The sequence below is a fragment of the Pyxicephalus adspersus genome, chromosome 2 (assembly GCF_032062135.1).
Source record: "Pyxicephalus adspersus chromosome 2, UCB_Pads_2.0, whole genome shotgun sequence".
Lineage (NCBI taxonomy): Eukaryota > Metazoa > Chordata > Amphibia > Anura > Pyxicephalidae > Pyxicephalus > Pyxicephalus adspersus.
The window spans coordinates 154,098,886-154,115,615 of NC_092859.1; the positions used below are offsets into that span (position 1 = coordinate 154,098,886).

Genomic DNA, 16,730 nt, shown 5'->3' on the forward strand with positions numbered 1-16,730 from the left:
TTGTTTTATTAAGCAGGTTGGGAAGAAATGGTCAGTGAGTGGCAGCCTCTGTAATGTAACCCAACTCTTCAGTAACTACCCAAAAACAGCCGGGTGGTTACTGAAAAGTGCCGGGTGGTGCGCCCAGCTAAAAGGGTCTGGGAGAACACTGCAGAGCAAATAGAAGCTAGGACTTCAGTCTCTGTGCACCCAAACTGATACAATTAATCTAAATCTGCTGTAATTGCTCTGCCATATTTTGTACTTTGTTGTTTGCCCTTTGCCCAGTGCATTTGAGGTCAGGCCTCTCGCTGGGATAAGGGCATGAGTGCCCACTGGAAGTGTGTGGCTGAACTGTTTTGCTGGTATTAAACTGTTTGCTTGTGAGCCACATAAGCCAATATTTCTATTCAGGGCCGATGTGCTCTGTTTACTAATAAAGCCCAGAATTTGCGGCTATTGGTGTGTAGCCGGATCCAGCTCCAGGGAGGGTCACCACTGAGAACACAAGCAAACCACGGCTTCCTGCATGAGTTTGCTACCTTATTTGTGACTCAAACTTCTGAAAGGCCAAAACATCATGAAATCTAAAAATGAAAATCAAATAGGACCTGTCCTAAAATAGGTAAATCCTTTAAAATAATAATCAATATGCTTTATTTATTCTTTTCAATCACCTTTTTATCATTGTGTCCATCACTTCAAATCATGGCGATGGTGATGGGCCAGTATTCCTGCAGCCTTCTGGTATACCCGGGTCACACATGCTAGGAAGCTGCGGGATTCAGTACATGGTGCTGAACTGGTAGCTCCTGATATAACTTTGCACATGTGCGAGATCTGGTGCCACATCATACAACACAAGCAAATGATGACCTGATGCCCGATACCATGCATGTGCACAGCAAATCTGGTGCCACATCAATTGTTGTACCACACACAGCAAATACGGACCTGACCCCCATCCCATTCATGTGCAGAGTAAATCTGATGTCATAAAGTGTGTCACACAGAAGAAGAATGCATATTGTGCAGTATTCTTTCCAGAACTTTTTTAAGCTGGGTGGTAAAAAGATTTAGGTGGGTGGCAGCCCCAGACCCAACTTTTAATTAACCACCAAAGACAGCCAGAAAAGTCCCGGATGCTGCCGGCTATTAGGGTCTGGGGGGAAACTGTTGTGCTTTGAACCCTATGAGATGCCCATTGGCTGAATACGAATCCTACCCAATATCTTCTACTATTCGCATTCATGATAACTCCTAAGGTTAAAAGTCCAAAATTCAATACATCCAATGGATAGGTAGCACGCGTATTCGTATCGGGGGCACACATAGCGAGGTGCAAAGTGCGCTGCTGCAAGAGGGCCCCCAGACCCTCCCCATCCAGCAGGGGACCCTACAAGAACTCCCAACCAGTTCAGCAGAGGGGGGACAACCCAAATCAGTTGTGCACAGGGGGCCACCACTGGCTGCATCCTCCATTGGTTTGTTTTTTACCTGCACACTAGGAAATGAGTGGAGTTGTAAAGCCCCATTATCAGCAATGTATTATTTCCTCGGCACAGGAAGTCAGGTGAGGACAATACAAATTACACTTTTTTTTTTCAATGTTCTGATCTGAGACATCCAGACATTAAACGGCAGCAGTTTGATCTCTCTCCAAGAAATCTATTTGAATGTTTCCCCTTAAGGTGAAAAAAATTCCCAGCTTGCAATTTAATCCAATTTTTAACGCTGGATTTTACATTTTAACCCTGTGACGGCCGATGCCTTTGCTGCATTTCAGATTCGTTAAATGCATGTGCATCTAATTTTTGGAATAATGATCTCAAGGATAATATTAAACTCTGGGTCCATTCTAATTTGCACGGCTAAAAATGTGATCCAGGGTGTTCTAACCACACAAGGGGCCCCACACTGCACAATTGTGAACCGGGCCCCAAACTGAATAGGACTCAGTTGCCCAAAGTGAGGGGGATTACTCTTTCCCCTAGGCTCCAACAGTCCCATCTTCTATGTACACATGGTCTAACGGCACAGACCAACTGCATGCACATCACGTAATCAGCATGGGAAGAGAGAAATGTGAATTCATTATATAATACGAAAACTATACATAAAAAAATTATTTCATTAGCAATCCAACCTTTTCCCATGCTCACAATTTTTCATCAGCATACACAAATTATTATTAGATTTACACATGTAACCAGTTTTTCCTAACCTTTTACCCCAAAGGAATCTTTGAAATAACTTTAGGTTTTGGGGATCTCCGGATAAAATCAACTCATTGGGGATCAGTGGGAAAGATCTTATTTTGGTGGTCAGAAGGAAGAATGCCAATTGTGGTGAGGATGTTACCCTTACATACAGTTTAAAGCGAACCTAAACTAAAATTTTTACCTTATATAAAAGGGTAGACAACCCTTATATAAAAGTATATAAAATATTTTTTTGGGGAAGATGGAGTTTAAAAAAAAAAAAAAAAAAGGGTAAAGCCCACTCCCTGAATCCCAGAATGGGAGCGCAGAGCCTCCTGGGATACGTCATGAATCCCGGAGTCTTCTTGCTGCTCCCGAGGATGCGCAGAAGGAGCTTTTTGTTCAATGAGATAAAAAAAATCATATCACGCATGCGCAGTGAGATCGGCAGTCTTTTTGCCCATCTACGTCACCAGATCTCACCCTTGCGCAATGCGATATTGGGTGACGTAGGAAGAAGGGCAAATATTATGGCGGCACCCGGCCTTTCCTCTGCGCCAGGATGAAGGAGAATTCCAGGATGATGTGAACCTGAACCCGGAAACCCATGGAGGGATCGGCGGATCTTTGCAGGTAAAGGTGAGTGGGGTTTTTTCCCAAGTTTACTTCCGCTTTAACCAATCATTGGTGTCAAGCAGCTGGCTCTGCCCAGTAGCATTGGCCATGGAAATGGCTGGGCATCATCAAATAAGAGGTCATTCAATCACAAGTCAAATAACCCCAAGCAACTTCTGGAGGAACCCTAGAGTTCCATGGAACGCTTATTGAGAATGGCTGCATGTATCCCATGTAAATATTTTATAGAATTGATTTTCAGAATAAAATGAATGTAACCGGAATCCAAAATATGACAAAAATGCAACTAAATATCAAAAAGAATAAAGCAACCTGTGATAAAAATAATGAGTTCCTATAATGAACTTTTACATTGATTCTCATATCTTGCTGGTCTATATCTGAAACAGCTTTTAAGATATGGCAGCAGAACAGGCAAACGGCAGCAGAAAGGCAGAAGGCTTAAAGGGTAATGATTGTCTCAGTGGATAGAACTCTGGCCTTTGTGGCCCCAGGATCGAATCTTGTCCAGGACACTATCTGCATGGAGTTTTTATGTTCTCCCCCTGTTTATATGGGTTTCCTCCCACATTGCAAAAACAGCATTTCACTTAATTGTCCTTAGATTGTGATAATGACATATGATTATGGTAGAGACATTAGATTGTGAGCTCCTTTGAGGGAGAGCTAGTGGCATGACTATGGACTTTGTAAAGCGCTACGTAATATGTCAGCACTATACAAATAACTAATTCCACTTTCCCCCAAAAAAGTCACTATACTAGTACGTTATCAATATACTTAAAACTACATGTTATTTTGCAAATCAATGTACCTTTCCACTTTAATCTGCTGCCGAATTCAATCCAAGATGGCAGCCTGGAGGCAATCTGTACACCAACGAGCCACCATATTTGTAATTTCCTACTTAAATGGTTGACTTATTAATTTTCTCAGCCATCTGCACTGAAATAGAAGTTTTAGGCATCAATTGCAATAGAAATTAAAGTTTTGGTGGGGCACTGCCTGAGGGCCAATAACTTTTAAAGGGGTGCAGATACTGCAGCTTTCCCCATTGGAGCATGCAATGTACACCAGCTGAATAAATCGAATGCGCTCCCCCATTCAAGATTCCAGGACATGGTGGAACAAACAGTTTTTCTGCAGGTAAGGTATAAAGATATGAATCTGCAACAAAGTTTGTTATTAGAGACTTTTTTCTCTAATCTTGGAGTTGCAACACTACGCTGATTTTGTATTTTTACCATTTATAGAGAATATCTCCTTGGAAATGAATGTGAAGCCTAATGTGTTATTTTATTCCATACAGGTAAAACTAGCTCCGTGCAGCCATCATTTTTTTTTCTACCGTCTCCTCTAGCTAATTACACCACTGCCAGTAGCCAAGCCAAACAAGTGGAGGAGAAAGGTCCTGCTTTACTTGTGCTCCATGTAACTGCTGCACAAGTCGCTTGGGGCTTCAGGTTCCAGCCTTTGAAGTGGCTTTGCTCGGCTTTTGCCAAGTTACAGAGCAATGTATTTTCTTGACGGGCATATTTAAAGTGCAAGCTCTTTGCTGCGAGACCTGAATAGCTTTATAGAGCAGTGTCAGCTAATGGTTGCTCTTGTTTACCACTTGGGAACAATTCATCTTTTTTTAGCTGGGCGTCCGCTGAGTAAGCAGCTTTATGGGCCAGTAATAAACTATAGACGGGCTGTTAATGTTAAAATTAAGATCATTTAGAACAGTTTTATAGTCAGGGAGGAATGACTTGAGTGTAGACATTATAACAGTTAACCAAGAAAGTGGTCAGACACGGCTGATATGGTCATTTGTTGACACATAATAGAATATTCATATCAATCATATGCTAATTGTGAGGCTTTTCCAATATTTAAGTATTCTCCCCAGGTCCTTTAAGGTGGGCGCACTGCCCGGCATTTTTCAGTGATCACCTGTCTGTTTTTGAGTGGTTACTGAAGTGTTGGGTCACAATACCACCCAACCCAACCTAAAAAAATGTGGAGAGAACACTGCACTACTTTAGTTCTGATTCCCTAACTACTTTTTTCATCTCCTCCCCAGCCTGTGATTGGACAATAAAGGACGAGTAGCACACTGATGAGGTTAGACATGTACCATTTCCTTCCGGCTAACAGGCATTGTGCAAATCAATAGACTGGGCTGGTTCAGGGTCCACACTTTAATGAAAAAAGCTGCCTGGCACCTGAATACCTAAATCTGGTAGGTGCTTACCTACCACTTCCAATGGCTGTGGTTCCTTGCAATGTCTGCAGTCCAGGCAGGGCCAGTAAAATATAATGCCAAGCTCACAACCTATAGAACTGAAAGGTAGCATTTTCCTCTAAAATTATTTTTAAGTAGGGTGGGAAGACAATGTAGCTGGGTGGGGGCCCCTGTATAGTGACCCAACTCATCAACAACCCCAAAACAGCTGGGTGGCCACTAACAAGTGCTGGGTAGTGCATCCGGGCAAAAGGGGCTGGGGAAAACACTAGAATGAGCTATCCCCATATAGTAAGAGCCAACGGTCCCTTGAGGCTTGTTGAACCCTGTGGGTTGGGCATCAATGCCCTAAACCCAATAAGGCCCTGGGTTGACTGGCTATTGTTTGGTTCAAGTACAACTGGCATCCACATAGAGGTCTTGTAGAATGCAAACCCCACCTTAGCCCAACACAGGCCAAGTGATCGGTACATGGCCATACCTTTTAATGCTTTATGCAACCTAAGCCCTTTGAGATGAGGTCCAGCCTATTATTTATATTATATTATATATATTATATATATATATATATATATATATATATATATATATATATATTATATATTCCGGGCTATATACATAACTGGAACCTAAGCCTTCTCCTCTTTGTCCCAATATTGCTCAGCTATTTAATCTAACCTACCACCTCTTAGCTCCCGATCCCAAACCCTAGATGATGAGAAATCCTAAATAAATCCAAATAAATACACAAACGGTGAAAATTCAAATATAACGTCTGCTAAGCACTGGAAACACGTTTAGTTCTGGATCCCAATTTCTGGTCCTGCCAGAAAAAATCCAATTTCACACTCAACCAGCAAGGTATCGTCATGCTATTTTCAAACAACTTGACGTTCACATGGAATTCCAGGGTAGGTATTTAGAATATGAGTGACAAAGAAAGCAGCTTATGATTTGCATGTATAAAATCCAGTCTGCCGAACGAGTCTGACAGATAACATTCCAGCTGCTCGATGTAAATCCCTTCAAAGGTAGCAATTATTTGACAGTTCTCACGTGCGGATCAACAGATTTATGAAATCTCCAATCTGAGCCTTTTATTAAATGTGGAGGGAAAAAGAAGAAATAACACAAACCCCAAAAATATTCTTTGATATTCACCGAGATCGTGCCAGGGCAGAGGCTAGCAGTCGAGGAATGTTGAGGATCTGGGTCATTCTGCCTCTGCTCTCTGTTTGAACTGATTTATCGGTTTGGTGCCGGTTCCATGGAACACCGCCATATGTTAAGCTAGAGGTGGCTGAACTATTGACATAGGAACTGGGGAATGATGCCCTAGGAAATGTCCTATTTTCCGATCTGTTAGATAATGGCAGCCAAAGCCAGGACCACGTGATTTGGCAAAGACATGAAATGTTCTCCCCAGGCCCTTTTAGCTGGGCGCACCACCCAGCATTTTTCGGTAACCACCCAGATGTTTTTGGGTGGTTACTGAAGAGTTGGGTTACAATACAGAGACTGGCACCCGCCTACAGCTTCTTCCCACCCGGCGTAAAGAATATTCCTTGGTTGAACGCTGCCATGGACCATGAACAGATGCCATGTTGATGGTAATACGATTTAATGTTTCTAATAAAATGTATCCACAAGGACATTGCTGAGATCAGGAGGACAATAGGAGAGTTCTTCCCGAAGCCTGTGCTTGGCCATTTCCTCTTTTTTGGTTCTCCATCGGAGCCGATCAGAGGAAGGGTAGATACAAACTGCCTAGCAGTGGCAGAGTTTTTTGAAACCTTAAATTTGCCCCGAATTGGACAGTCAACAAGATACTCCCAAAGAAACATTGGTGGTTGGACTGGTTTCACTAATTACCAAAACATTTTATTCAAGCAAATACCCTACAAAGGGTAGCTAAGGCTGTGGCCAAAGATGAGGATATAACACCCTTGTCATACTTTCATACACACACTGCCCCCACAGGCACCCCAGATCATAACACTGCCCCCACAGGCACCCCAGATCATAACACTGCCCCCACAGGCACCCCAGATCATAACACTGCCCCCCAGATTTAAGGATTTTTTTTTGCCAGGCAGTGTATATAGATTTATAAGTCATTTGGATCATTACTATTACATTTATTGACATTTATACACCGATATTCCATAGCAGCTCTTAGTTTGGAGTATTTTGCACAAACACGTCCCGATGGTATTATATTTCTGTTGATGATATTTTATCTTTAGTAGGCAGATTTAATTTATATGGGGTGTTGGATCGGGGGACATTATATATAATTCATTTAATATTCTATTAATGTTAAATCAGTTAGATCTGAACAACCCAAACAGAGCGAGCACAATTCTCCTAACATAGAGCTGAAAGCAAGTTTTTATTTTCACCAAATTGTCACTGTCATGGGTAACTTTACCAAAATCCCTGCAAATAAAATGAATATTTTCCTACAAACATTCCACTTCCCAGTTTATCGCTGATTGGCTTCCTTTGATCTGTTTTTGAGGAAAATACACTTTAGCAGCTGTTTTGGCAAATCCTGAGCAGGCACACAGTGAGGGCATGGTCTGCGGTATAGAGCAGGCCGGAAAGCATGGCGCTTGGTAAACACGCCAACACAAAGGTCAAAGTCAACCTGGGCCTCTCCATAAATACCGCAACATTCACCGGGCCAACCTTGATCTAGTCTTAGATGGGACGGTGCACCTGTGATGACACTTCTATGATGTGTGGAATCCGGGACGTCCTGTAAGGTGTGGAGTCTGGATATAAAGAGCAGACAGTTCACGCCCACACCTGTGATTCACCCAACATACACCGCCTGCTGCTCTCATTCCCAAAGAGGGGAGTTGTTCTTAATTGTCTCCCCTGCCCCCTCCTAGCCACGTGCAGCCAGGACCGAGAAACCGGTGAGAAACTTTGTGCTCGTTATCAAAGGAATGCGTGTAAGACATTCATACCCAGCTGCATGGTATACAGCCGGAGTCATTCTTTATGTGGTATTCAGATTATATTTTCCACATGCTTATAATATTAAGAAAAACTTTTATATTTTCATTATAACCAATTCCAATTTATGAAATACAAGTGAGCCAGGGAGAGTCGGGATGGGAAGAGACGGGGGAGATGATGCTGGAGGTCCTCCAGCCAGGAAATAAGAGGGGATCTATGTGACTTGCTGCAGTTTCTACTGCACATTGTGAGAAGCTCAGAGTATGCAGTGAAATCAGAGTGGGCATATTTAGCCCAAGAGAGGAGCGGGTACAACTGTGCAAGACTGAAGGGTAAGGCTGGAAGGAAGGTTTAACGGAGGGGAGATTGGAGAGGAGGTTTTACAGAGGGAAGGCAGGATTAAGGAAGGGAGGGCTGAAGAGCAGATTTAATGAAAAAGGGAGGCTAGAGGGCAGCTTTAAAAAAAGGGGGAGGCTGGAGGGCAGCTTTATTAAAAGAGGAGGCTGGAGGGCAGCTTTAAAAAAGGGGAGGCTGGAGGGCAGCTTTAAAAAAGGGGAGGCTGGAGGGCAGCTTTAAAAAAAGGGGAGGCTGGAGGGCAGCTTTAAAAAAAGGGGAGGCTGGAGAGCAGCTTTAACATGGGGGAGGCTGGAGGGCTGCTTTAAGATAGGGGGGGCCGGGGGGCAGCTTTATTAAAAAGGGAAGGCCGGGGGGCAGCTTTATTAAAAGGGGAAGGCTGGGGGGCAGCTTTATTAAAAAGGGAAGGCTGGGGGGCAGCTTTATTAAAAGGGGAGGCTGGAGAGAGGATTGAATAAAGGGGAAGCTGAAGGGCAACATTAACAAGGGGGAGACTGGAAGGCAAAATTACAGGAGTGGAGACTCAAAGGCAGATTTATCAAAGGAAGGGCTGGAGGACAACTTTACTAAAGTGGAGGCTGGAGGGCAGATTTAATAAAGGGGAGACTGGAGGGCAAATTTAACAAAGGGGAGGGCAACTTTAACAAAGGGGAGGGCTGGAGGGCAGATTTGATAGAAATCTGTTTGTAGGAAAATTAATCTTTTATGCTGAATATTTTGGGACTATCATCCATCTGCATTCAGTCACATAACATTATGTTAACCCTGAGGCCTATACACGCTTGCCCTCCCTCCACTTGGGCCACTTCCTCAAAGCATTTTCTTCCTTTCCTTGTCCTCACCAGGCTTACAATAATATAATTATAATAAAAAATAAACTTATTTCTACTGATAATAGGAAAACAAATACCCTATCCCTGCCACCAATGGGCATTGCCACCTGTACCAATTGGTGAACGCTTCCCATGGATGTCCTTTGTCTTGTTGATGTTGGATCACCCCGATAAGTCCATTACATTGGCAGGGAATATGGCGGCACCCCCAATATAGGATCCATTACAGGAGCGCACCATATGATATAATTCTCCAAACCTAAAAGCAGCAAATCACTTCTCTTCAAAATGCTGAATTTTGCTCAATCATTCGATGAATCAATAAAAGAAGACAAAACTTGAGGGCCCAATATTCAGAAATATATGGGTGCTGCACACGTCCGGGCTGCCGGATCGCTAACCGTACAACGTAACGGTATAATCCTGAAGGAATCGTTATGTAATGACATTTATTTTACAGTCTTCAGTCACCCGAGCTTAACACAAATGCCAAGGTGATTAGTTAAAGCAGGGGAGGAACCCTCCTTTAGCGGCATATTACCCGACACCCCTTCCAGATTTTACTGCGCCCGTCCCATAAAACGAGGCCTTCAGCCAGGGTACGTCACTTATTTTACATGCACCATTAAAAAATGAAGATTCTCTAGTAAACTAAAAGTCAGTCATCTGGATTTTAACCCTTCAGACATCAGGTCTTACGAACACGAAGGCGGGGTGATCATTTTATTGAGGTGCAAATACAGACAGCAAGCGTCACAGCTGGGGTCATACTGGTGGAACCCCAACCTATTCTAGCAGTGGCAAGTCAGGGGTAATTGTTGCCCCTCTCCTTGTAATTCGGAGCATACCAATATATAGGGGAGGTATTAGGGCCAGTTTTATGATCAATAAAACTGGGCAATTGGCAGAATGGCAGGGGTGAAGGGAACTGGACCGGTATGAATTTGGGGTCCCCCTTACAGTTTTCTCATGCTCCCAATAGGACTTGAACTACAATTAGTTGGCATGGCTTTTGAAGAAAGTCGATGTCCATTGAGGGGGCAGAGTTCCTCTTCAGTGTCCCTACAATTTCCCAGCATAATTCCTCAATATTTTTTTCCAGAAAGCAATTCTTCCTTTTTTGCTGGTGCGCTGCATTCATGGGCCCTTAATTCACAATAAGTAATAAGGGGTAGCAATGGGGTCCCAGCTCAGCCTTCAAACTGGGCCCCTATATATGCAGCAATGCCATTATCAGCATCCAATCAGAAATCACTTATAAATGGCTCTGACCACAACTAAAATAGAATTCATTGCTCTGATATTTTTTACTTTGCACATTGTCCTAGTGATCGGGGCCCATTCATGGCACCACATGGGCCACTCCCTATTAACAAACTTTAATGGGGAGTCATGACCCTTAAATAAATTAACTCTATATGTTATAAGCTGTAGGTTCTGTAACACACAAACCATAAATATTCACATTAATATGAATCCAGCTTACACTCCTCCTAAACACAACTGATCTCGGTCTGGATACAGCAATATTTTATGTAACTGGATTACAGAAATGACAAACTTGTCTTTATATGATGGGCCGTTACCAAAGCAGCCAATGAGAAATAACTTTGCATTGTCTGGCTCACACCTAACTTTTGTACTCTGACAGCTGATTGGGTGATAGAGTTCTCCTTACTGGATTTGCATTATGTCATGCAATAAAGATCTCAGGTCTTTCTAGATTTCGGGAGCGCCCTCCAAGTGACGGCCTTCATGTCCAAGACAGCGAGCCGAGGGTTAACCTTCACCTCCGTGGTTGTGTCGGTTTTAATATCTCCAAATTAAAAAACAAACAAGAAAGGACGGGCCACACCTCTGGTGTCATCCTTTCTGTGAGTCAGATGGGACTGAGAATTCTATACGTTCTGGAAAGTCAAGCATTGGGCTGGAGGATACAGGAAAGGAGACCTCATCTTATATAACCAATACAAATCAGTTTATATCCTTCACTCCTTGTACCATGTAACGAGTAGAACCCAATTGTTAGCCCCTCTCTGCTTTAAAAGGGGCTTTTCTTTAATATTATCCTATATTATATTCTGCAATTAGAAGCTGCAGCAAATAATAGAGATTTTCAGGCTGGAGGACGTCCAGCATTATCTAGCCCAGTGTTCTCCCCAGTCCTTTTTAGCTGGGCGCACCACCCAGCACTTTTCAGAAACCACCAGATTGTTTTTGAAAACTTGGGTCACAATACAGGGCTGGGGGGAAGAATAAAAATAATACTGTAGCCCTTTCCTCTCCAGCCTGGCTGTCCATCCCCTGCCCCATTCAATCATCAGATTTCATTTTTGCCAATCATGAACACTCGGAATCAATGTACGACCCCTGCCAATCTCTCCCATCTTGTATTCTATATACAGATATAGACCCAATGATTATGTCATTGTATCTAAGAAAAGAAATGATGCAAACATCGTGGTTTTATTCAATAGTTACATAATCCTATCAAAGATATAAAAAAGGAGGAAGCAAGGAAAGTCAAAAATATTCCGATTAAACTTCAGCTAGAACATACTTTTTGGCCAACTTATTGGCAAGAAAATAAGGCAACTTGCATTCAGATTCATCATCCCAAATGAGCCCCAGTAATGTGTTTCCAGAACTGCGACTTGTAAGTAATGCTAAGGTCATCAGGCCCGAACGATATCCAAGCCCTGAAGGATTTGGGTGCCAATGGACCCCATATTGGGTCCCAATGGACCCCATATTCTGTCCGAAATCTTGGATAATACTTGGCCCATATGTGGTCAGGTAATGTCTACACTTGAGAAACCTCCATACTTTTGGAGCCTCTTTTAGGCTGGAGGCAAACCAAAGAGTTGTACTGACCACTCAACCACTGCCATTCAACTGAATTGGAGCAGTTGGGAAATTTGCTTTCACATGATTGTGCATGCATTGCAGTGGGGTTGCGTTTCCTGGGAGCGATATGTTGCTCCTGGCTGTGTGGTTGCTTTTACTCCTCTGGAAGAAGAACCATCATGGCAAAGGCAAATCCATTGCATGGCAAAGCACTGACCTGCGGTGTAGTCTGGGACACCAGGCGGCATAGCAGTAGTTGGCATGTGCCATTGAGCAGCTAGCCATGTGATTTTTGACACCGCAGGCCTTGGGCTGATCACATGGGGACAGTGGATGCCTAAATACTGGCATGAAGAGTTTTCACCTGATAGGGACCAGTGATCTCTCCAGTCACTTTTAGCTGGGCGCACCACCCGGCACTTTTCAGTAACCTGCCGGCTGTTTTTGGGCAGTTACTGAAAAGTTGGTTCACAATAAAGAAGACAGAGAAGGGGGGAGAATATGGGATGAAGTTAAGAAGTTTATACAAGAGAACGAGCTGTGACGTCACACATGGAGTATGTTTATATTTACTCATCTGGGAAGTACAAAAATTGCTTTGTTTATAATCATTAAAAAAAAATACTACTTGATTTCCAGGCATTTTATTATTAGGTTCACAATACGACTATTGGACAAGCAGTTATTAGGAACGATTACACCCGTAATTATCAGCACGTAACATCAAGCTGGCTCCAAGCCAAATGGAGTTCTCTACCCAGATTTGTATCTCATGACGACTTGATAAACTAAATAAAGTGAGGATGACGAGGAGAAGAATGATCATATCCCTGTGTCCCCCTGTGGCCCTGATCCTTATACCTCATGGCCCTGATCCATGCCAACTTTCATCATGGGCCGATAAGATTTTCCAGTTAGGTCTAGCGGACCCTCAGCCCTTTTCATCCAGTTTATATCACGATTTGTAATAATCCCGTACGGGAATACGTTGCCAATCTGAGGAATTTAGGATTCGGGACAACCCCAAACTTCCTGTTGTGTTGGAATAATTCAGTCCTGAGGCGCAGGATCAGATGGAGAAATATTGGGAGCCGGGAGAGATGGAAGAAGGAAGGAAGAGGGAGGAGCAGTGGGGCCAGATTGGCCCACAAAGGGTCTTAAATAAAAAAAAAAATCTGATTGGTCCCACACACCCCAAACTTACATTTTTGTGCCCTCTGATTGGCTCTGGCTGCCTTGGAATGCCAGGAAATCTTCGCATTCTGATTGGCCCAATCATATGCCCCAAAATATTATTTCTGCCCCTCTAATGGGTGCCGGTCCCATCTGATTTATAAAAAGGACAGAAGATCCGTGCATTTTGGTTGGCTCTCCACTTCAAGACCACTGGTGGGCCCCAGATACCCAATTTGGCCCTGGAGAGGGGGTAGAAGTGGTGGTACCAAAAGTGGGCCCCTGTGCAGAACTGACTTGCTGCCCTCCCGCCCAACTGACCTGAGGCGCCTATTGGCTAAAGAAGGCTCCCGGGCCCTTGTGCACCTGCACACTTGCCTGATTGGGGACCCCTACATGAGATCACAGCCAATAAATCCTCATTATAAGAAACGCCTGCACTGCGGACCAATGAAGTCTGCAAGAGGCTATGCAGTAAGCACCAGGGGGCCACTTTGGGCCCCAGGGATCTGCCCTATGATTGCAGATTGTATGGCCCGGACTCGGCAGCATACACACAGAAGATCTCCGGACACTCGGACGTGTTTAGCAGATCCATCAATCACATCCAACCCACGGCTGGGACACCCAAATAACTAAAGAGTCACCCCGTGTCACCAGGAACATGGCGGACGGCCAGCGCCGGGCTCATGTACAGCCAATCAGTGGGACCCCGAGGGACTCACAGTCCCAGCATGTCTCCTCTGAGCTGCCAACATGGGGGCCCCAAATGTACAGCATTGCGGATGACGGCGCTGCCATTGATTGGCCCAGAATGAGGACGGCTCAGTGACCCGCACGCTTGTTTCCTGTGTGTGACTGACAGCAAATACAACACCCAGCCAATCAGCATCGTACAGCCCAGCAATGGCAGCTTCAGCACCTCTCACTGACAGGTCCACTTTAATACCTACACCTGACGGGGGATGGGATTGTACGGTATTCTGCATCGTGATGTCACCAATTATTCCTCGTCCCGGTGATTATACCCGAGGATTATCATAGCGTGAATCTTATTCACGTGTTCATCGCTCAGTACTTTCATCATCTGCTTCTTTCTTCTACGTGCGGACCGAGAGCCCAAAATCGGGGGAAATGATGATCCCCATGTACATTCACCCCATGTATATGTGATCACCCATCTGTATTCACTTATATGTGATCGCCCAAATATATTCACTTATATATAATCCCCCACGTCCATTCACTTATCTATATTCCCCTATGTATATTCACTTATATATAATCCCCCATGTATATTCATTTATTTATAATCCCCCATGTATATTCACCTGTATATAATCCCCCATGTACATTCACTCAAATACAATCCCCCAAATATGATCACTTATATATCATCCCCCATGTACATTCACTTATATATAATCCCCCAAATATATTCACTTATATATAATCCCCCATCTATATTCACTTATATATAATCCCCCAAATATATTCACTTATAATAATCCCCCATCTATATTCACTTATATATAATCCCCCAAATATATTCACTTATATATAATCCCCCATCTATATTCACTTATATATAATCCCCCATCTATATTCACTTATAAATAATCGCTCATGTATATTCACTTATATATGATAGCCTGTCTATGATCACCCATGAACATTCACCTATATGTGATCACCTGTTTGTGAATGGCCATGTATATTCACTAATATATATTCATCTGTCTATAATTGCCCATGTAAATTTACTTACATATGATCGCTTGCCCATGATCGCTCACGTATATTCACCTGTCTATGATTCCCCATGTACATTCACCTGTCTATGATTGGCCATGTACATTCACCTGTCTATGATTGGCCATGTACATTCACCTATGATTCCCCATGTACGATGGCTGCCATAGAACACCCAATCCGGTCTGTCCATATATTGGCAGTATTGGCCCCATCACAGATCTGTGGGTCACATTGTACCCGGGCCCCGTACGGTTACCATCAGATCTGCACACGGGTCAGTTATGGGCTGCGGGCCCCACCAACCGCCCCGCGTCCAATAACGTTTGCCAGCGTTTGGTTGGATGTTTATGGCAGAGATCGGGGGGGAGGGGGGATTATCGGGGGAAGCGCAGAGACCCCATCATCACAAACCAATCATTTTCACACAAATCGCCGATAATCCCAGTGGGTCACATGACTCGTCGGGTCACATGACCCCGAAACAATGTAACCATTACCCAAACGATAAAACGTAAATTTCCATTCACCTTACAATCTGATTGTACAATCTACTACAGATCTATATGACAGGAATAATTGGATCTGACGTGAACTGACCAGGATGGGTGAATATCTTTCACACGTGTGTACTATGATCGCAGAATTGTCATCAGATCTGATTGTGTGTAACAACCCCTGAGATCTGTAGGGGCCCCAACCTGCCCTCCGATCCTTCCCTGGAGCTGTCCCTACCTATTAGTGGCCCCAACTATACGGAGGGCTTGACCAATCAGATTGTCGCGTTCAGGTGGAGAGCACACACCGCCATCGGTGAACCTGGAATGAATGTTTTCCGTTCTGTATCAGATCATTCCAGGTTTGCCGGATCACCCAGATTCACTGTCTATAATAAATCGGCACACACAGGACGATGATCTGCCCGACCTACCTAGGAGCAGCAGCATGACGTCCCCTGCCGATGACAGCACCATACTCCTGCGATATACAAGCGATCCCGATCGGTGTGACTCTTCCAGGCGACTGAGCGATCTTCCAGGTAGAGAGACTCAGTGCACACACATCCCGACCTCCAGGCGCTGCACAACCAACAATCCAACCATCATCACCATGCGATCTGAGCTGTCACTGACACATCGTATGCGATCCCCATCGGAGTAAGTGACCAATCACAATGTTCCGCTCTCACATCGCTCCAATCGTAGCTGGGGGTCCGATGTGACTGTGCTGCAGCAGCTGAGAGTCCGATCTGTCTCGGGGCCCCTGTGTGTCACCGATCCCGGGCCCCGCGCTGCTTCTCCGCTCTGCCCGGCCGCTCTGAGCTCTGAGTGCTGCAGGTGAGCTCGCTGCTGATTGGCCTCCGCTCAGCCGTCCGACACGCCCCCTCTGGGTGTCACACAACGCTACGCCATATAGAGGCGCTATTGTTAGAAATGTCAGCGCGCTGGGGAATCGGTGACACCAACAGGACCCCAAAGTGACCGATAAATATCGGGGGAATAAGGAACGATAAAAACTAATAAATGGAAAAAAATAATTATTATTAAACAGGATTTATATAGCGCCAACATATTACTCAGCGCTGTACAAATAATCATCAAAAGCACCGACTGAGGGCTCATTCACATAACCATTCACCGAGTATTCACCGTGTGCTCCTCATTCATTTCTCCATCTGATCACACACACGCAGTGCGTAGATATTAGATATGCCGTCCGTTCCATAATATTATCATCCTAGATTGTAAGCTCTTCGGCCCA

General features: G+C 44.1%; 1 protein-coding gene across 1 annotated transcript in view; it reads right to left on the bottom strand.

Annotated features, from left to right (window-relative positions):
- TGFA (transforming growth factor alpha) overlaps positions 1 to 16,279 on the bottom strand; it is a 47,451-nt gene extending 31,172 nt beyond the window's left edge. Inside the window, exon 1 of the mRNA XM_072402808.1 lies at positions 15,901 to 16,279. Within this exon, the coding sequence (XP_072258909.1) occupies positions 15,901 to 15,943 (43 nt within the window). The 5' untranslated portion in view covers positions 15,944 to 16,279. The remainder of the gene's footprint in view (positions 1 to 15,900) is intronic.
- Positions 16,280 to 16,730: the final 451 nt, after the last annotated feature.